Genomic DNA, 21,033 nt, shown 5'->3' with positions numbered 1-21,033 from the left:
AGGAAATACTCTTAATCCAATTTGTACCTTTTCTTTCACATATAGTCTTAAGAGAACTGCCTAGAGCATTGAGCCAGGTTATATACAGCTCAGTTCTTCCTAAACCTCATGGTCAGCTGTCTATCACTATGTCTTGACATCCTTCAGTGATAATATTAAAAGTCAATATAAATTGTGTAATCCTCTGCTCACTGAACGTTTATGAATAGTCTTTTAGAACAGCAATTTAGTGTTTTTCAGGCACTGCTCATTACTGTATTAAATATTTTTCTTTAAAAATGATGTGATTTTCCTCATTCCTTTACAGATTATGCACACTGCCACAATAATATTAATGGTACATACTCAACTTTTAAAAAATGATTGCAATGATCTATAGAAAATTTTTGGAGAATAATGTATTAGACAGTGAAAAGTACTGAGTGTGTTTAAGAAGGGATGGGCTAGTATGTCAATAAGCATTTATTTATTAAGCACCTACTATGAGCCAGAAACTGTGCTAAGTGCTGGGATACAAAAAGGGGCCAAAGACAGTCTTTACCCTCAAGCTAACAATCTAATGCCAGTCCTTCAAAAAAGACAATTCTGGCAATGGTACTATGCGTTTTGAAATGGATCTAAGCCCTGGGAGACTACATCTCCCAGGATTCTCTACTGCAATTTCCTCAGGTACCTCCTACTTCCTTTGTGGAGAATAAAAGAAGAGAGAAGCAGGGGTTTTGGTGCCTCTTCCCAGAACCTGGGTGGAGAGCTTTGGTCTCTGCATAACTGCCTGAAATCAAACTTTCCTATACTTCCCAAACTGTCCCTTTCCTAAAATCCCAAATAAATCTACCTGACTTTCTACCGAGTCTAGTTTTGATTTGATTTACACTCCCTAGCCTAGTTAAAAGAAGAAAGCTGGTCAACTTCCCTGCCACTAGGCAGGGGGGAGGACCCCCGGTTACTTTCCTATCCTTCCTTTTCCCTATCTTTTCCCTCCTTTTTTTTTCCTTTCCCTACCACAGTAGATAGGATGGATTAGAGGAAGGATGGACAGGATGTGAGGAGACATGAAGGCTATTCTAATAGTTCAGGTGGGAAGAAGTAAAAACCTGAAGTAAAGTGGAAGCAGTGAGAACAATGGAGAAAACAGATGAAATAAATTGCAAGAAGAAAAGCTCATAGGACTTCATTCTGAAAGAATGTATGAACCAAAATTTTCCTCTATAAACTCTGTATTAGGAGATTATTTAAGAGAGAGATGGGTTAGTAAGACTGTAAATTGAAGTTAGATGACTGGGAAGATTTTTGTGTCATTAATAAAATTAAAGAAGTCAGAAAGAAAAAAGGTTAGATGAATTCAGATTCATACATTCTACGCAAGAGATTGCAGATTATGTATCTAGAGTCTGAAAGGACCTCAGAGATCATTTAGTCCAACTCCTTTACCCTACAGATATGACTCCGGGAATTTAAATAACTTGTCTAAGGTCATGGATAGTAATAATGAGGCAAACTACACCCTTCAGTATAGAAAGAACTGAGGATGTGATTTACCAAGATACTATTATGAATGTGGAAGATATTATGGAGGCAAAATTGATAATACTAGAGAAAGAGAGGAGGAGGAAGAGAAAGTCAAGGATGAGGTTCTAAATGAAAATCACCTAATGGACAATGATGCCATTGACACAAATAGGCACTTAGGAAGGTTAAGTTTAAGGAAAAAGATGAATTTTTGTTTTGGATGTGGAGTTTAAGATGGCTACACAACATCCAATTCAAACTACTCAACAGTTAGAGAGTAACGTAGGACTGGAATTCAGGAGATGAAGGCTAAATATATAGACTTAGGAGTTATCTGCCTAAAGATCATAACTGAATCCATGGAAACTAAGAAAAAGTATCCTAAGAAAAAGAGAGAAAAGGGCCTCCTGACACAGACCTGAGCTATGTTCATACTTGTAGCAGGAAATGGATAACACTTTTGCAAAGAAGACTATGGAATCAAAGGTAAGAACATGAGGGAGCAGTGTCATGAAAACTCATAGAGAGAATATTCAGGAGAGGAGCCTATGCAGCATTGTCAAATACTAGAGATAGGTCAAGAAGGATGAGGACTGAAAACCCCTAACAGTAACCATAGTACTGATAGATTCTAACTTTATAATACACTTTTTAAGGGAATATTTTCCAAATTCTAACTAGGCTCATAAAATTGCACAATTCTGAAAAAAACATAGCTCCTGGCTATTGTTTCCCTCCACTATTTTCCCTATCTTTCTCTTTACCAGATATTAAGTGACCAATACATCCCCACTTTCTGAAGTCCATTTATTAATTCATGCGTTTGATTTTACTCTATCACTTTGAATTTATACTCCTTACCTATTGTATCTGGAACCCAAATCTCAACCGGACTAAGTATAAAAACTATGCAAAACTCAAATTGTTAAATATTATGATTATTTAGTTGCCATAGCTATCAATACCTTTACCTTAAAGTTTAATTTTTTTCCAGCATCCTTCATCTAACTTCCAAACTGTGAGACTTCCAAAGTCCAAACTTTTCTTAATTCCTAGTCTTTTCTTTCTGCCCCAAATCTATAATGTTCCCATGTGCTATCTTCAAACTCAGTTCAGCTTCTGTGCTATTACTGAAATCATCCAACACATTTGCCATCAGCCAAAGATGGCTAGTCACTAATTCATACCAAATATTCCAACAGGATGATTGAGAAATGTTGACATGATCACATATCCCAATGAGTAATATAGCTTTCTAGTTCTAAATCATATGGCAAGTGGATTTTGAGTCTGTCAGCAACCTCCTGGCTCCACCAAATTCTTCTCCAGTTCAACATGTAATTTGAGACCACATGGAGAATGGAGTGAAATAGTGGCCACAATACTGGCACATAGCAAAACCCCCTCCTCCTTTATTCTCTCACTACCTTTGTTCTTTCTAGCTCTTTCTTCAGTCAGGCTAGGAGCTGCTCTATTTTGGATACACAGAACAGCAAAAAAAAATTTCCTCTCTTACTTTTTTCCTTTACATCCAAACTCCATTATAATATGACACATGGAACACACACATGCATATAAATGAATGAGTACACCCAAAAATGTGAAAAAAAAAGTTGATATTATTAAATAGAATCAGAATGAAAAACATTGGATATTCGTGAAATGGACAGAACCAAAGCCTAACAATTCTATGAAACAGAAATTTTCTCTTGCTTGTTCTCTCTCTCCATATATATTTACACACATGTTTTATGGAGGGTTCTCTATAACAGAGAACTTCTGCTCAATCTACTCCCCCAAATCCAAAACTATTCACCATTTTCTTTTTATTTAACCTTTCTACCACCTTTAACATTGAAGACTACTGAACATTTTCTTCTTTAAAGTTCAAGAACAATTTTTTTTTAATTTCAAAACAATACTATCAAAAAAAAGATACTTCAGAGAAAGTATTTTTCATTAATGGTTTCAAAGAAGCTGGGTTATAGGTTTATATTGGGAGAATGCTTTGGAAGAGTTTCTGGCTAGTACAAGCAAGAGAAGAACATTCAGAAATAGAACATATGATGGACAGGTGCTGAATTGATTGAGAAGCTGTCAGAAGAAAAAAGACTGGTGGGAAGAATAAAATGAACAGATAGGAGAGAAGCCTACTCACTTGGGCTTTAACATCTCTGTGACTTTAACCATGCAGTTATTCTTTGCAATTATCTTTCTCATTTCATTTTTGCTACATTAATAAGTTTGTGTTATAAAAAAACAATAACAAAACTTGTAAAGATTTCATCATGCTTCCCATTCAAAGCAAGACATGATGCACTATTCAGGAAATCACAAAGACCAAGCTGACCAAAGGACACCAAAGGGACTTTGCAGTACTAAATTACAGAGTGAAAAATCAGGAGGATACAAGAGGCTAGGAGCATATGTGTTTGTTCCTAACTAATAAGGAAAACTGTGCAAAAATAAATAAATGGGAGTGTCTATGTGTATTTCTAATGAAATAGGAAAGCTGTTCAGAAGAATCAAGAAGGTTAGATCTGAATGGTCAAGAGGAAGGAAAATCGGTGTGTTCCCATTACAATTTAAAAGATGTCTGATACTGGTCAGGAAAATGCAGTATCTGTGATAGATATACCATCATTTTAATTGGTCCATGAGACTTCCCAATAATGATATATGGAAATCTTTCCCCTGGTTCCCTGAGAAAACAGTACATATATTATAGTAATAAATAATCAAAAACACATTGATTAAACATTTACTATATGCCAAACTGTGTTAAACACTGAGCATATCCTCCAAAGAGCCACCAAGTGATTTTTCCATAGGGAGATGTTATTTCCCTACTCAAATTCAAGTGGCTCCCTATTGCCAATAAAGTAAAATATTAAGTACTTTCTTTGGCTTTTCAAGTCTTTCACAATTAAGCCCTAGCTGTATCTTTTAAACCTCATCATTATCATTTAAACTTCATATATTACTCTATTTCTCACACTGTATACAGTCCAGCCAAACTGGCCTCCTGTCACATGGCATTAGATATTCCATCTCTCTACCTCTGCTCAAAATGCATTCCTTCCCCTTCTCTCACTTATGCCTCATAGAACTCCTTACTTCCAATAAGATGAAACTCAAGCACTACCTTCTATATAAAACTTTTCCTGATCCCACAACTGCTAGTGCCTTCTCCCCTTATCTTACATTTATATGTAATAAAAGTGCCCAAAAAGAATGCAATAGAACTTTTGACCCAAAAGATTGTTTTATTTTTGGAATTTGTATCCCTAGAACCTACAACAGTACCTGAGACACAGGTACTTAAAAAAACTTGTTGACTGATTGAAATAACCAAGGAGTTTACATTTTATAATAGAAAGCATATAAACAAAACATATGAAATAAATAAACACAAAGTAATTGGAGGTGGGGGGACTAGCAACTATCAGAGAAGGCAGAATTAGGAAAGAAATCTCATGTAGAAAGTAGTAGTTGAGTTGAGCTTTGAAATCAGGGATTATAAGTGGCAAAGGGGAGAAGTATATTACAAGCACGAGAGACATGTCCAAAGGCATAATCAGCAATTTCAATTTAATGAGATATTTCATCATCTAACTGCAACACAGAACTACAGACACATAAGAAGTTTTCTCAGTGCCTAAAACTTGTTTCTATAAATATAATAAAGGCAGGAAACACTAATATCTCACACTTGCCCTATATCATTCTCTCTACTCTTTCCCAAGGAAGCTTTCACTGCCACTACTAAGTAATTAATATACCAACCTAACTACCTTAAACTTTCTCTATCTTCCAAATCAAGATTTCTTGATGTTCAACTGATCACTTCTGGGATATCTCCTAATAATCCATCTAGGATTATGAAAAGTTCTTCATTTCCTTGCCATCCCCTTTTTTTCCTACTTGGGATTGAGGAATTAACTTTGATTCTTAATGTGACCTATTTATATCCCTTAACCAGAGCTGAACTACACTGGGTCTTATGACAAAGCACTCTATATAGAGTAGACTCTCTACAGCCCATCTCCCACTGTCTCTCTCCTCTTGAAGCTCACTGAAAATATGGATAACTGTCTTCCAAAGATACTATTGGTAGTCCCAAGAAGGCCTACTTCTGGTACCTATCTTGTGTATTCTGGAGGATTTAATCTGTCATCAAATATATTCAATGATCAGGAAAAAAGATCCATCACAAGCCATTTAGATAGCATTAGAGTTACTTATATGGATCTAGGATTGCCTCTACAAGAGATTTTTTAACACCTGAACTGGTTTCCTTTCCATCGTATTGTCAAAAGAAGATAAATAGTATTATCCATCTTTACTGTCCTAAATTCAGTTACGTCATTTTTTCTGGAATTCTTTATATGGCTGTTTTTGCCTCCAGATTCCACACAATCTTGAACTTTTAAATCAAAAGACCTGTGTTTGCCACTTAACAGTTTATCAAAGTAACAATCAATTTCCTCCTCTTTAAGACAGGCCTGATGTCAAATCTTGCTATGAAGCTCAAAATAAAATAACACTAGAAAAAAGAAAAATTTTTTAAATGTTTAAGTGCCATACACACCTTCATGATCAACTTTAACCCTACATTCTATTTATTTCTAATTGACTTAGTGGCTAGAATCAATCTCAAACCCTCCAATAACAAGAGATTAGGAGGAAACTAGTTCATTTGTACTTTTAAAGTTTGATATCAGACACCTAAGTCCTCTCACTTTTAACTTACATCCAAGGTCAGAATATTTTGCATGTGAAAAGATGCTTTTACCAGATCAACATAAGCTTCTGCAACTAAAAGTAAAAAAGCATTATCTTCAGGAGTCTGACACATTACCAAAAAAGGGAAAGAATTACTGGCACTTTGTCTGAGCATGCTGCTCATGGAAAGTCTATGGAATGTCCACTTATTATTCATTTTATAATTAGGAAGAAAAATGTTTTCAACTTTGAGAATTTTTCTCTTTTTAACCTTCTCAAATGCAAATTAATTTAGAAATAGTCAAAAGATTCTATAAACATTAAGACTCTCAGCATCCTACAATGAGTAATTTTCTTTAGGAAAAAAAAAGCCTTGTATTTGACAAAGTTATTCATGAAAACAAAGGTTTATTCTCAGACTTTTAATAATTTTACTTAAGTAAAGAATAGAATCATTAAATTACTATGAATCTACCAAATACTGATTTCTTCACGTGCCCATAAATTAATGTGTAAGCATTTCACATTGGCAAAATAGCAGTATTACAAATGAAAGCCCAAATAACTTTACTTTGCAAACACAAAGAATTCAAAATCTGTCTTAATGAAATCAAGCATATCTGTAGTATACAACATAAGAAAAGGTTTTTTTTCCTTATTCCACATCTCTATCCTCCACCCAACTATGTAAAGACATCTAGAAAAGGAGAGTACAATGGTTACCACAGCTCTAAAACAGAGGTGGCACCACAGCTGTAAAGAATTAAAATATGGTCTGAATTATTCAAGCAGCAGCATTATCAAATGTAAAAACCTGAAGCAAATTATTTTTGATATTTTGTTTACAGATTTTTCATCAAATTGTAATTACAGGAAACCAATATAAGCCAAATACAGCTTTAGTTTTAGGAACAATATACTAATAGTTTTCTCATACTACTATGTCTATTCATTCTTGATCTTTTGTCTTGGCTCCCCCTTCCTGTATTAGCTATGGCCATCCCTCAAATCTCAGACTCAGGTTTGTCTACTATTCTTCAATATTTGTTCCCAAAGTTATCTTTTTTTTTTTTTTTTAGAAACAAAGCCTTTAGTAAACCAAAGTTATCTTGTTATATAATAAATCCTATGTATATATTTCTCATCCAAAAACTGAGGAGTTTGAGCCAGATTACTTATAAGATTCCTTACTATTCTAGTTCTATGTTCCTTGATCTCTGTCCATTTCTTCAAGTTTACATTATGTGTAGGATAGCTCATCTTAAGTAGTTGTCATATAAATTATGTTCTAAATGGGATCCATTAATTTATTTCACTTTCAGCAAAGTGATTAACATATGCATTCTTCAGATTTCAATTCCTAGTATCATCTTTGATCACTCTTAACTTTATCCTTCTTCATTTACAATGCATCACTACTGCCCTGATGAGCCTGTCTTTTTTATTTACTCAAAATTATCATTTCCTCTCTATACTCACAAATACAACCTAAGTCCAAAGCTTATTCCTTGCTGCCAAGTTTCCAGTCTCTTATTTTCTGATCTATCCTAAAAACAAGAATGACCTCCTTTCCTTCAAGGCTCATTTTGGATCAAGAATGTTCCAATCTCAGGTCTCTGCTAGAGATCCCTGTTGCTACGCTCCCAAACAAGTTAGAAATACTCATTTATAGGGCTTTACAATCCTCAGTGCTCCCTCTTATTAAAACCTGTTTTATCTATCTTCCCACATTAGGAAAACCCATTTGTTAGACACAAGATATGGCTTTTTTTTTTTTTACCCTGTGTCCTAACATCCCCTCCCAACACATCTTTCCTTAAATCTTATCTATTCCCACTTCCAAAGTTTAATGCAAAATTCTCTTTCATAAAGAACATTTAGATTAAACTTAAAAAAGAAAGAACTAACATCACCCCAAAGTTTTAATGAATGTCAAACTTTTCATAACTATCCTCATTTCACATATCTGCTACATCTAGCATATACAAAGTGGAACAATAACACAAGACTAATTAAACATGCCAGTTTATGCATACAAAATAATGTTGCTCTTCAAGCAAACAAAAAGAAAGATGATTTCACTGATGTTGCTCACAATTCAAAACATTATCAGACTGAAGGCTAGGAAGACCTAGATCAGTGATGGCAAATCTATGGCATGGATGCCAAAGATGGCATGCAGAGCACTCTCTGTGGGCACTTGTGCTGCCCTCCCCCACCCCTGCACCCAGTTCTTTACTAACAAGGCAGAGAAACTCATTCATGTGGAGCTTCTCCCTTCCACCTCTTCATATGACATTTTTTCACTTTACCAACCCTCCCCAGCAGCCCAATGGGAGAACTTCCTCCTTTTCCTGTGTGCAGTAAGAAGGGTTGGGGGAATTGCTCCAGGCCAATCATGGGGGGGAATTACTGTCTGGTGGGGTGGGGCCTGGCACTCTGTCTCTAAAAGGTTCACCATCACTGACCTAAATCAAATCCAGTCTCTGATATATAATGGCTGTGTGACCCTGGGCAAGTTACTTAATTTCTCAATATTTAAGATAACTCTCCAACTATGAACTACCCCCTAACAACCTGCACTGGCAGAGGGAATTTTCCTCACTAGAGAGTTCCCTATACCAAAGAAAGCACAGGTCTAATTTCTATCCTTATACTTTTGGGAACAGATCTAAGAGTTCACATCTCACAAGAAAATTATTCTTTTATAGACAAATACATTTTAGACCAAAAAAAGATATTCTAATATTTTACCACCCACCTTATTAATAAGACTTAGCTCTGAAAAACTTTTGTCTATTTCCAAAAATTAAATTTATCCATAAAGTAATATTTGCAGGGCAACTACATGGCTCATTGGAAAGAGAAAGAAACCTAGAGATGGAGATCCTGGGTTCAAATCAGTTCTCAGAAACTTCCTATCACTTAACTCCAATTACCTAGCCCTTAGTACTTCTGTTATGGATATTTAGAATCAATTTTAAAACAGAAGATGAGTTGTTGTTTTTTTTTTTTAAGGGGGGAAGAGGAGGAAGATATTTGCTACCCCTGAAGATAATCCCAGAGATACGAAAAACTGAGAACATAATCCTTAAAGAGGTTAAACTATCGTTTTGAACAAAGGCACCATCATCAAAACAAATACACAGTTAACTAATCATTTAGATGATAAAATCTAGCAATATCTATTTTTACTCCTTGTGCATAAAGATCTAAATAGTTCCTTTCAAGAGTACTATACTTGCAACCAGAAAATTTTAACCATTTATTGGGGAATACAATCATTTTTTATAACAACTTTGCTCATCTGCTGCTATTGGTGGCTTTTATTTCTAAACACAAGACTAGGAAGTTGAAGTCAGTTTCAAATTCTAATGAACTAAGAGAAAAATAGTAAAATAGGAAGAGAGACTGTTATGTCCCTCCACAACCCCATTATTTCAATCAATTCTAGAGGTAAGCTGCTGGCAGAAAGATTCTCCTGCTAACAAAAATCTCAAAATAAAATACAAGGGCTACATAGGCTTGTGTTTTTGAGTTGTTTATGGCTGTTGTTTCTATCATGTCATATATATATGTGTGTATGTGTGTATGTATATACACACACCCAGTCATTTATATTTGCTTGTGTTTATCTTAGCTATCAAATTCTAAATTCTTATAATTGCTGGTTCTGTTATTCTTCTCATAAGATCCTTACAAGTACTTCTTTTCTGTGCATACAAATGAAATGAGCTTTTTATGCAAAAAAAAATTGTTACCCATCATAGTTTTGAATAAAGGAAAAATACTAAAGTAAACAAAACAAAATAAAATAAATTCTAAATTCTTTTCTGGAAGAAGCTTCTTATCAAATGATAGCTAAAACCATAAGACAACTTCTTCAAAAAAGAATCTCCCTATCTTTCCTGACTTATGAAGGTTTGTCCCTCCTTAGGCAGCTCTTTGAGGCTCACCACATTGGTGCCAAATTTAGTGCAGACATCCCATTGGCTTTATCACTACTGCAGCTAAGAATTCCTAACTCAAGAGATCCAGCCACCTGACCACAACATACTCTAGTAGCAGGGATAACAGGCATTCTGGCAAGTCAGCATTATAAAATTAAAACAAATACTAATCAAGTTTTCAAATGTACAAAATGCTTCTAGTATTATACTAAGAAACCCAAACAAATGATAGCCACCTTCTCAAGGCAAATTAGCTGTTAGATTCAAATCTAAATGTCAAAATCACAGTTGACTCCTGAACTTTGATATGTTTTTAAAACATTCTATGCCTGCTATGTAATGAAGGTTATTATGGTGATTTTCAATGTACTTTATTTGATGGGAATGACAAGTTATCCTAAGGTTAATGATTTTATTTAAGTCTTATATGGGACCTATAAGTTCTTCATCAAGTGGTGTTACCAACCTAGGGTTGGGTGAAAAGTGCTTTAAAATGAACTGTTAGTTGCTGAGCTCAATTAGTACTGTAGTTTCTCAGTTATTTTTCCTCACAAATTCATAAAATGATCAAATAATGAAGCCCTCCAACTTCTCAAACCAAAAAAATCCTTGCACTCTTCTTTTAAAAATCCACATAAAAACCTTTAGTTTTATCATTGGTCTAAGTAGTTAATGTGTTCTTAAAATCATTAAATAAAATAAACTAAATAAAAATTGCTTATAAAAGAAAAAATATATTGAAATTACACAACAAAATATTTTCACATGAGTAGTTTTCACCCAAGTTCATTTCCTACCTTCACTCCAACTGCAACATCAGTGACAATGCTGTAAAGAAAAATTTAAAGTCTTTAACATCATGATAGTCTTTCATAAATTAACATCACAGTTTTTAAAAAAATGTCTCTATATTGGATTTACAATTCATATGAATTCCAAAATTTCCTGACAAAAGCAAAAATTAAGTAAAACATGGGAAGAGGCAATCATTTTCCAGTACAACTCAATCTGACTCACTACACAGAGATCACTTTTAATATGGACCAAGTTTTACTAAAGACTCAGTCAGGCTGGGGTCATTAGTATGACGCTTTAATGAGAAAAACTAGACATTCTGCATTATGCTATTAAAACATAACTTTCTGCTTAAAAAGAAAACTTGTGTAGTATGGTTGAAAGAGCACTGAACTAGAATTCATGAAATCTAGGATCTAATCTCAGCTCTGCAATTCACACCCTTACTACATGACCCAGGCAAATCACTTAATTTCAATAGGCCTCAGTTTCTTAATCTGTAAAACCAAATTGGACTAATAATTACATTAACTTCTGAGTGCTTACATCCCTTAATATCTAAAAATTACTAGAGGCCTAACCAAAGCAAACTTTTCTTTATAAAACTCAAGCCCAGGGATATTCCTTTACTACCTTCTCTGACCCAAAGAAACGGGAATTTCTTGGGTCAAAGGCAAGAGCAAACAGAAAAAACGGGCCCCATCAAATTCTGTCATTAGGTACCACCCTTCTAAAAAACCGCAGTGATTTTCCCATTCTCACATCCTCTTCAAACTCCTGTCTGGTGTCTACAGAATGTACAAAGAGTGAGACACTAGGAATAATAGTATTTCCTTTCAACCTCAGTCGCTGCCCGAGTGGGGGTGACAGGTTCTCTAGTGGGTTCTCAAGGAAGCCACACTTTTCTGAAGAGGTCAGATTCGCCATCAGCTCTTATAAGGCCGGCCTGGGATTGACTCTCCCAAACCTTGTTTCTGCCAAGGCAAGAGGGCCCTAGTCTACTCTTAGAATAATTGTTTGCTGCAAACCCTTTCCTTTCTCGGAGAATTTGATTTCTGGGAGCTCTTTGGCCCAGCCTGGGATGCGTCTGGGCGCTCCTACAAAAGCATTTTTTTTTGGCGGTCTCCCACCCCCTCCCCACACCCGGCTGAAAACAAAGGAGTCTGACATCTGCCCTCCCCCTCCTCTGCTCTCCTCCGCGCTGCTCTCCCCTCCTCCTTCCCTTCCTCCCTCCCTCCTTCTCTCCGCCCGCCTCCCGCCCCAGCTCCCCAACACGCCGCTCTGGAGCTCCGCGGCAGAGGCAGTGGCGGAGTCGGCCCAGCTCCCTCCCGGCCTCAGGCATCTCCCTCCCGGCGAGTGGCGCGGCGCAGCGGGGCCTGGTCCGGGAAGGACTGATGGCCGCGTCTCCTCCCCCACCCCCACTCCAGGTTCAGGCCTCGCACGCCGCGCCGGGCCCGGGCCGCTCCCCGAGGTTGCGGGGTCCTGGGGGCCGGGCCGGGGCTGGCGGCAGCCTGCAGCCTCCCGCCTTCTTCCTTCCCTCCCTTTTTTTTTTTTCTGCCGCCGCCAGGCCGGCCAGCCAGCCGACCCTTCAGGGCTCCCGCCCCCGGGGCGCCGCCATATCCCGCCCGGGCCCGCTCGGCCCCCCACTCGCCCCCTCCCCAGCCCGGCCGCCCCCAGCCCGCCCCAGGGAGGAGGAGGAGGGGTGTGTGCGATGGGGCGGGGGGAGACTAACGGCAGCCCAGCCCAGGGAGGGGCAGCCGCAGGCTCTCCGGCCAGGGCCCTGCCGGCGGGGGGGATGGAGGGGACCCCGAGGCAGCTCCGGGCCCCGCGCCCCTCCGTCCCACCCACCGCCAAGTCCGCACTGGTCGGGCTACATACCCGTCCATTGCCGAACTGGACAAAGCTCCGCTGAGAAGGACCGAGCGGCGCAGCCAGCGAGACACACTAGCAGCGAGAAAATGGCGGCCGCGGCCCGACGGAAATTGCCGAAGGTGCCGGAGCGCACGGGCCAGCGAGAGGCAGCGGCGGAAAGAGCCGAGCGGAGCGCAGGGCCGGGCAGCTGGGGCGGGCGGGGGTGGGGGTGGGGTGGGGTGTGGGGGGGAAGAGCAGCGGCTCCGCGGCGAGGAGGTGGGGGAGTGGGCGCTGTCGCTGCCGCCGCCGCCGCCGCCGCCTTCGCCACGCGCGCGCTAGGGTCCCGCCTCCAGCCCCTCCGCCCTCTGGGACTGGGCCTCCTGGTACGAAGCTTCTCTGCGTCTGGAATTCCCTTCATAGTTCTGAGCATAATAGCAGGATGCGGTGCCGGGCAGGATGCTGCTCCTGTCCAAGGCCCACCCCCGAGGAAGAGGCAAAAATCACCTGCAGCCGCCCCCCACTATCCTACTCCTTCCCCAAATCCAGCCATCACTGCCAAAGCTGCAACTCAGAAAAACTCAGAAGTTGTTTGAAGTCCAACCTGGCCTGGAACACGTACTCCTTACACAATAATCAGTCTACATACACGGAGAGTGCATTAAGTTTCCTTTGTCTATACAAAGGCAAGAAGCATTTTATTAATTGAAGCTCAAATTAAGTGCTGTAGAGGGTAGGTAGGCCAAAGTCATTTCACAAATGAAATTGAGACCCAAAGAGTAAATTATTCACCTAGTCACAGACAATTAAGGGGCAGACCTAAGATTAAAATTCAGATCCTGTATGGTCAAGATGTCCACTGCACCACACTGTCTCTTTGGAAAACCTTCCATTGCCTCATTGAATCCATATGGACTCTTGGCTTGTACATTTGCCAGTTTTCTTCTACCTGGAGAATTCTGAATGTTTAAATATTTGCTATAAATGCTGCAGATCTATACTGTTATCTAGGGAATGAGATCATCAAAGCATTAACTGGTCCATCTTTGTTCCCAGGTCATTTCTGTGTTCAGAAAGGTTAAGATGATGTTATAAAACACAAGAGATCTGGACAAGAGATCTCCTAAACTCATACATTCTGAAGCTGCCCATTTTAAGGTAACTAGTTACCAATGTAAGAATTATACACCAGTCAATTAATAAATGTTTATTAAAGGCCTACTATTGTGCTAGGAAGTTTTGCCTAATATAAAGCCTATCCCTGCCTCTCCCTGAAACTTCCATCCTTGTTCCTAATTCTGTCCTGGGGTACTATGATAAATATATATATGTATATGTCATCCACAGGAAAGCCTTTCAAATATTTAAAAGATAGTTATCTAGGCCCCCCTAAATCTCCTCCGATCCAGGCTAAAGTACCCTAGTTCCTCCACTCCTATCTCCAGTCCCCTCATTATACTAGTCATCCTCTGGAACAGATCCAGCTTGTCATGTCATTTCATTGTGCTTCCTAAATTGTGGCACACAGAACTGAACACAATACTCCAGATGTGGGCTGAACAGAGCAAAATACAGCATGATGATCACCTCCCATTCTCTAGACAGTTCAACCTCTCTTTAGAGCAGCCTGGGATCACGGGTAGCTTTTTTAGCTGTTATGTTGCACCACTGACTCATTGAGCTTTCAGGCTTCTATTTTTTAAAAAAATGGTTTTACCCTCAACACTGTACTACAAAAGGAAGGTCATTGTCTTGTTTCCCTCCGCATTGCTGCATGCATGCCCATCTGGAGTTAACCCATTAACCTACTATCCAGATCTACAACATAGTAAGACCATAATTTTCAGAACTTGGTGACCCCTGGCAAGCTAGCACAGACTAATGTGTTTTATAACATCATCTTACCCTTTCTGAACACAGAAATGCCCTGGGAACAAAGATGGACCAGTTAATGCTTTGATGATCTCATTCCCTAGATAACAGTATAGATCTGCAGCATTTATAGCAAATATTTAAACATTCAGAATTCTCCAGGTAGAAGAAAATTGGCAAATGTACATAAATCTATTTAGTTCAACAAGAATATATAAAAATGTATTAACCACCTGTCCTATGTGAGACATTAAGGATATATTTACAAAATCAAAAACAAAACTATTCTTGCCCTTAAGCAAGCTTACATTCTACTTGGGAAGAAATGCTAAGTAACTTCAGGAGCAAGGAGGCAATAATAACTAGGGAAAGGGAAAAGGAGGTGTCAGGATAGGCCTCTTTTAGGAAGTGGCACTTGATCCATTCCTTTTAGGGGAGGGGGGTGTAGGAAGAGACCCAGGCAAGAAAGGAAAATGATTCCAGGCCAAGAGGATGATGAAAGTTAATCAAGGACCAAAGCATATGCAGTACAAAAACCCTATAGTGGGACGAGGACAAAAATGATCCCCTGGGGTATCATCAATTGTTTTAAAATTATATCTTGTAGGAGGAGCTAAACAACAGGAGATAGAATGACAGGATTGGAGTTGGGAGAACCTGGGTTCAAATTTAATCTCAAACACTTCCTAGCTATGTGACTCTAGGCAAGTCATTTATCCCCAATGGCTTAGCCCTTCCTGTTTCTGTCTTAGAATTGATACTAAGTCAGAGAGTAAGAGGTTTTTGTTTTTTTTTAATATTTCTTACATTCTTCAAAGCAACTACCTTATATTATGAACTATTAAAGAAACATCCAATCAACAAAATTATTTCTTGCATTTTGTCAAAGCATCCACCTTACATTACATTAACTGCCAACTGGCAGTTAATTGGGGTTTTTGCTGTTTTTTATTTTTTAATTTCCCTAACTGGATTAGGGTTCTTAGTGGGCAGAAGTCAATTAGCATGATTGGCTCCTCCATTGCTTCTTAAGATATTGATTAATTAATTGATTGAAGTTTAATTTTATCCTCCATACACTTTTGCAAGGACATTCCTATTACCTTATACAAAAAGCCTCTGCTGTCAGTATGGTATAGTCAACAATGAAGGAAGGAATGAAAGAAGCATTTATTAAGCACTTGCTATTTGCCAGGCACTATGCAAATTACTTTACAAATACAATCTTTATATACAAATTATACAAATATAATACTTTACAAATAAAAACGTAAATGTGTTTATAGTGTTGCTAAAATAATTGGAATAAGGAATGTTTGGGGAAATGGTTTGAAATGCTTTATAAATTCCCTTTCCCCTCTAACAGACTATAATAATGGTCAGAGATGAGTAAAATGTTTTAATTTCATCTTTATCTGGTAATCCATCTGTGGCCATGAGATAGTGTGTGAATGGTTTCCTAAGCAAGCAGCACTATAGTCAGTTGTGAAGGTCAACAAACTGCATCTTTCAGCCTTATGTTCTTTTTCAGGGTTTGTTCTTTCCTTCTTAAAAAGTAAACTCTTTGACCTTTCAGAGAGATTTACACTTATATGGAAAATGATTAAATCTAAATTCCAGCAAGTATCAAGTTAAAATGAGGCCAAATATTTATGCAATAAAAATAGGAAATGAGATCTTGTTGATAATTCCATGCCTTAAAAGTCAGAATGTTGTAGACTTATTCATAGTTTCTCCTCTTTTTTCTTGAATGGGTCTAAAGGCAACTTGGAGTAACATAAAATGCTGAACTTTGCCCTGAAATGCCTGAAAAACCTGGGTTCAAATCCCACCTCAGATACTTACTAGCTTTATGATCATTAGCAAATCATTTAATCTCTTTGTTCCTAGTTTCCTTGAACTCTAAAGTCTCTAAAATACATCCTTCCAGCTTTATATTTATGATTTCATGATCCCATTAACTTCTTTATGTGGAGGTTTCAGAATAGTTTTCTGAGATGGGTCAGATATACCTTTGTTCTCCAAAAACTTACTAGGACAACAGCATTCACAGAGAGAAGCATAGGACACACTTTCCATATATAATGAAAGATAAGTTGTTAATACTGAAATGTATTTTACTATTTTTCATTTTTAAATGTTGTTCACTAATTTATCTCTTAGAAAGGCAACCCAGCAACAGGAAGAGAGAATCAGAATGGAGATTAGAAAAACCTTTGGATTTTTCCATTAAGAGATCATTGTTAACTAAAGAAAAAATAGTTTGAGTCAAATGACAAAAGTGAAAGCCAGAGGATGAGAAGAGGAGAGAATATGAGAGCAATAAACATTGGCAACTTTTTTTTGCTATGAAAAGGATTAGAGACATATCGTTTAATAGTTTATAGGGATTGTAGGCTCTTTTTAACTTCAGACAAGGAAAGATCCTTAAGAGGCCTTTGGGGTCAAGAATGAAGAGAAAACATACAGTAGCATCAAAATCATCTGAGATAAGATCTTTGGAGAGGCTGAATACATCCTACATTTCCCAAAAAGATAAGGAAAAAGGGAATGGATTATATGATTAGAGATGTCTTCTAGACTTGATGCTCAAATTATGCTTAGCTCTTGTCATTCCTTCTTAGTTTCTTATGGATACATTTGGGTCAGCCCTATAACAAAGAGCAATTTAGCTTCACTGATGTAGAGGAAAGCCAGATATTTTGTAAGGAAGGACAATTTCCAACTTGTGCATCGAATTGGTTTCCCAAAGTTTCTGTGACTTTGAAGTCACAATCAAATAGATACTAGAATTATCCAATAAGGAAGATCTAAGATATGAGGGGATCCAGAGAAGTAGCAGGCTGAGGGTACCAGGGAAGAGAAAAGAATTATTTCTAGAGCAGAAAAGGCTAATTGCAAGAAAGATTATCCCCTTTCTCTCTCTCTCTCTCTCTCTTAGTCTTCCAGTGGGGAAGATTGGACCAGGTTGTAGCTGCTACATAGACTACAGCTTACTGGGGCCACAGGGAGAGTTGGGTGACAAGTGGACACCAAAGGGAGGTGACAACCCTGAAAAGGGGTGAGTAGCCCTCTCACCAGAGCTGCTAGCTTTCCCTGACTGCCTTATACACCCCAAAGTTTCATTTTAATCTTGTCTCACTCTACTTGGAAGTATTATGTGTCCCACTTCTGCATTAAGCCACACTGCCTCTAACTTTTCACTTATAGCAGCTTCCTTTGACATTAAAATGGCCCACTATTTCTGCTTTGTTGCAGAGTCTGGGGGTTATTTGGGATTAAGACAAGAGAATAAAGGCACTTCAGCTGATAAAGCATCAGGTCTCTACAACCCAAGAATTCCTCCCTGTGATTCTCTATTGTTGTCTGTACTGAATCCAGTCAGGTTATATCTCCAAGAAGAGGCTGCAGAGGACCCCTTGGTTTCCTTCTGGTGAAGCCATGTCTGTCTATCCCAAGTCAGCAAGTAGGGAGAACAAACTAATTTTGGGAACTGACTGAGATGAATCTGTGTTGCAGTGTCAATAGCTGTATCTTTGACAGCTCCTTCAGATCCATTTCCTCTGAGGTAGGGTGTGTGACTTCAGACCTTAATATTTTACCTGGTTGAATGGGGATGGGTGTTGAAAAAGAGATCAGGAGGCTGAGAGAGAAAGGAAAAGCATTTGTTTAGGTTAGAAACCTATTCAACTGCCTACAATTTCACTGCCTTCTTTAAGAACCTTGGGTCATAGGTACAAGACAGTATTGATTGGAGTCTGGGTTAGAGAGCAGACTAGGTTAGAGAACAGACTGGATATGGTAGAAGGAATCTGGAGCCTATTTCACAAAGAGAGAGACAGAGATAAGAGAGAGACAGAGATAAGAGAGAGAGGAAGAGAGACAGGAGGGAGAAAGAGAGACTGGGAGAGAGAGAGAGAAAAAGACAGAGAAGGAGAGAGAGAGAGAGGAGAGAGAGAGAAAAGAGAGGAGAGGAGAGAAAGAGAGAGAGGAGAGAGAGAAGAGAGAGAGAAAGAGAGAGGAGAGAGAAGAGAGAGAGAAGAGAGAGGGAGAGAGAGAGAAGAGAGAGAGAAAAGAGAGAGAAGAGAGAGAGAGAGAAAGAGAGAGAGAGGAGAGAGAAGAGAGAGAAAAGAGAGAAGAGAGAGAGAAAGAGAGAGAGAAGAGAGAGAAGAGAGAGAAAAGAGAGAAGAGAGAGAGAAAGAGAGAGAGAGGAGAGAGAGAAGAGAGAGAAAAGAGAGAGAAGAGAGAGAGAGAGAGAGGGAGAGGAGAGAGAGGGAGAGAGAGAGAAAGAGAGAGAGAAGAGAGAGAGACAGAGAGAGAGAGAGAGAGAGAGAGAGAGAGAGAGAGAGAGAGAGAGAGAGAGAGAGAGTGCAATGAGATTAAGAAGTCAGTTTTGCATGAAAGGGGTTCATTATGTGTGGAGGGCAGTGGCAAATGACAGATCGCCAGAGTTAGTAAGAGCAGTGTGAGGATGATTTCTATGAGTATATATGGAGAGTGAGGAAAGGAATGAGTCAGTGAGTGACAGGGCAAAACTGTCATCAAAGCCTTAGTCTGGGAGAGACCGTACTTGGGCAATGCGAGGACATCCTCCCTCCCCCAAAGACAGCAATTGAACCAGCCCTGATGTAACTTTAAGGTCAGGTTTGTCATAGGCAACATATCTGAATCATGAATTTCTAAGCTCCTCCTGGTTCTATTTTTGGAAGAGATTGCCCTGGAGAAGGAGGTACAGATTGACTTGGGGCAGAAAATGAGTTAGAGCCAATGACTGTAGTGTGCCAATAGAAGACTAATTGTTAGGGATAATGACCTTTTTTGATTTTTTTCTCCTCTGTGACACACTTAGAAGTTTTCTAAGTGATTGAAAATTGGGAAAAGAATTGAATTCTTAGTTTCATTTCTGTTCAGTCTCTAGACATGGACTAAAAAGGTAATCCTAGTGATTCTGTGGCTAGGGGGTTCTTGGTACAACATCTAAGTTCTGGGACCATTTTCATATTTCCTCACTATTATCTTAAGACTCGCAGTTTTTTTATCTCTAAAATGAGGGGACTGGACTAGATGACTTCTGAGGTCCCTTCCAGTTTTATATCCATGATTCCATCATCTATAATCTACTTGAGATTAGAGTTAGAAATGTGGGGGGAGGGGGAGTGGGAGGAGAGTGTGTATGATGGAATAGGGTACTGTCAGTTTCACAGACTTTATCACAATTCATAAAATATTTTAAAATATATTTTACACAGTAATTATTACCAGTTGCATTGAACTTGGAGTCTGAATACCTGCATTCAAATCATGACCCTATTGTGTGACTTTTATCATATCACTCAAATTTACTGGGCTTGTTTCCTGTGAATTGACTGGATTAGATTAGATTTTTTTCTAATTTTATTTCTAATAATATTCTAATAATTCCTAATAATAAATATTCTAATCTAATTCTGTCTTTAAATTTCTTCCAGCACTAGATATCTGATGCAGAGAACAAAGATAGAACTAAAACTAAATCATTTTTTTTATCTCTTAAGGGAGAAAGGAATTGAGAGATTGATCAATATGTATATTAAATAGTCTTCATGTGTTAAAGGTCTGTGATTCCTTTCTACTCCTTAATAGAAAGTTCTATGAATTACTATGGGGAGTGGGGAAAAGCAAAATGGCTTCCTGGGTTCCTTGAACACAGAGGTCACTTCATCATAACTGTCTGGTGGTTTGAATCGATTTGAATTACCTGGTGCCCAGCCCTTTGGTGAAGAGCCTTTCTAAAAAGGGGACTAAGCTAATCCTGGCATGTACAATCCTTTGCCTTTCCAGTTGGTAAGACTCATGAGAACTTGTGCTTTGGTGACCTACCTTATGAGAATATTTTCTTAAAGTTTTCTCATGTTACACATAAGCATTCTTCCTTCTGTCTTCTTGTATAGTCAAAAAGAAAAGAAATTGACAGTGAAACCTCACTGGGTCTCCACTAATTAAGAATGTGTCTGAACTAAAAATGTATGACATTTTGGGAACTGAGTTAAACTGGCAGAAAAGTTTACCCTTACTAATCATATTCTTTCCCAAAACTGCAAACTAATAATATAAATAAGATTGTATGAGGAATGTTGTTTAAAATAATTAAGACAGCAAACTGATTTCAAGCACCTTCAATACCCTCAAGTACTTCAGAAGCATCATTTACATACAAACAATTGATATGCTAATTATGAATAATTCTTATCTATTCATTAAATAAATTCCCTAAGGACCTCTATTAGGCAACTCTGTTAGCCTTAGAGTTTGAGTAACTGCATTTCATTTGAAAGGAGAAGGCAATAGGCAAAAT

At 38.4% G+C, this 21,033-nt stretch overlaps 1 protein-coding gene and 1 long non-coding RNA gene across 13 annotated transcripts in view; one reads left to right on the top strand and one right to left on the bottom strand.

Annotated features, from left to right (window-relative positions):
• The window catches only part of PTBP2 (polypyrimidine tract binding protein 2), a 139,949-nt gene extending 126,493 nt beyond the window's left edge, over window positions 1-13,456 (bottom strand). For 3 of the 9 annotated variants that reach the window (XM_007485010.3, XM_056819114.1, XM_056819116.1), the window contains exons 1-2: window positions 12,858-13,296; window positions 10,982-11,012 (exon numbers count right to left, since the gene is read on the bottom strand). In XM_007485010.3, the coding sequence (XP_007485072.1) occupies window positions 10,982-11,012; window positions 12,858-12,865 (39 nt within the window). In that variant the 5' untranslated portion in view covers window positions 12,866-13,296. Of the gene's footprint in view, window positions 1-10,981; window positions 11,013-11,820; window positions 12,193-12,857 lie in introns of those variants that run through there. The other 6 variants (XM_056819115.1, XM_007485009.3, XM_007485007.3 and 3 more) reach the window with 6 other exon arrangements.
• LOC103104850 (uncharacterized) overlaps window positions 1-19,762 on the top strand; it is a 48,048-nt gene extending 28,286 nt beyond the window's left edge. For 2 of the 4 annotated variants that reach the window (XR_008916741.1, XR_463239.3), the window contains exon 4: window positions 670-6,051. This is a non-coding gene — a long non-coding RNA (uncharacterized LOC103104850). Of the gene's footprint in view, window positions 1-669; window positions 6,052-17,640 lie in introns of those variants that run through there. The other 2 variants (XR_001627262.2, XR_001627260.2) reach the window with 2 other exon arrangements.
• The last annotated feature ends 1,271 nt before the right edge of the window (window positions 19,763-21,033 follow it).

This window comes from Monodelphis domestica, chromosome 2 (genome assembly GCF_027887165.1).
Source record: "Monodelphis domestica isolate mMonDom1 chromosome 2, mMonDom1.pri, whole genome shotgun sequence".
NCBI classification, from domain to species: domain Eukaryota; kingdom Metazoa; phylum Chordata; class Mammalia; order Didelphimorphia; family Didelphidae; genus Monodelphis; species Monodelphis domestica.
The sequence above is the reverse complement of the archived record's forward strand: the minus strand, read 5'-3'. Positions and strand labels throughout refer to the sequence as shown.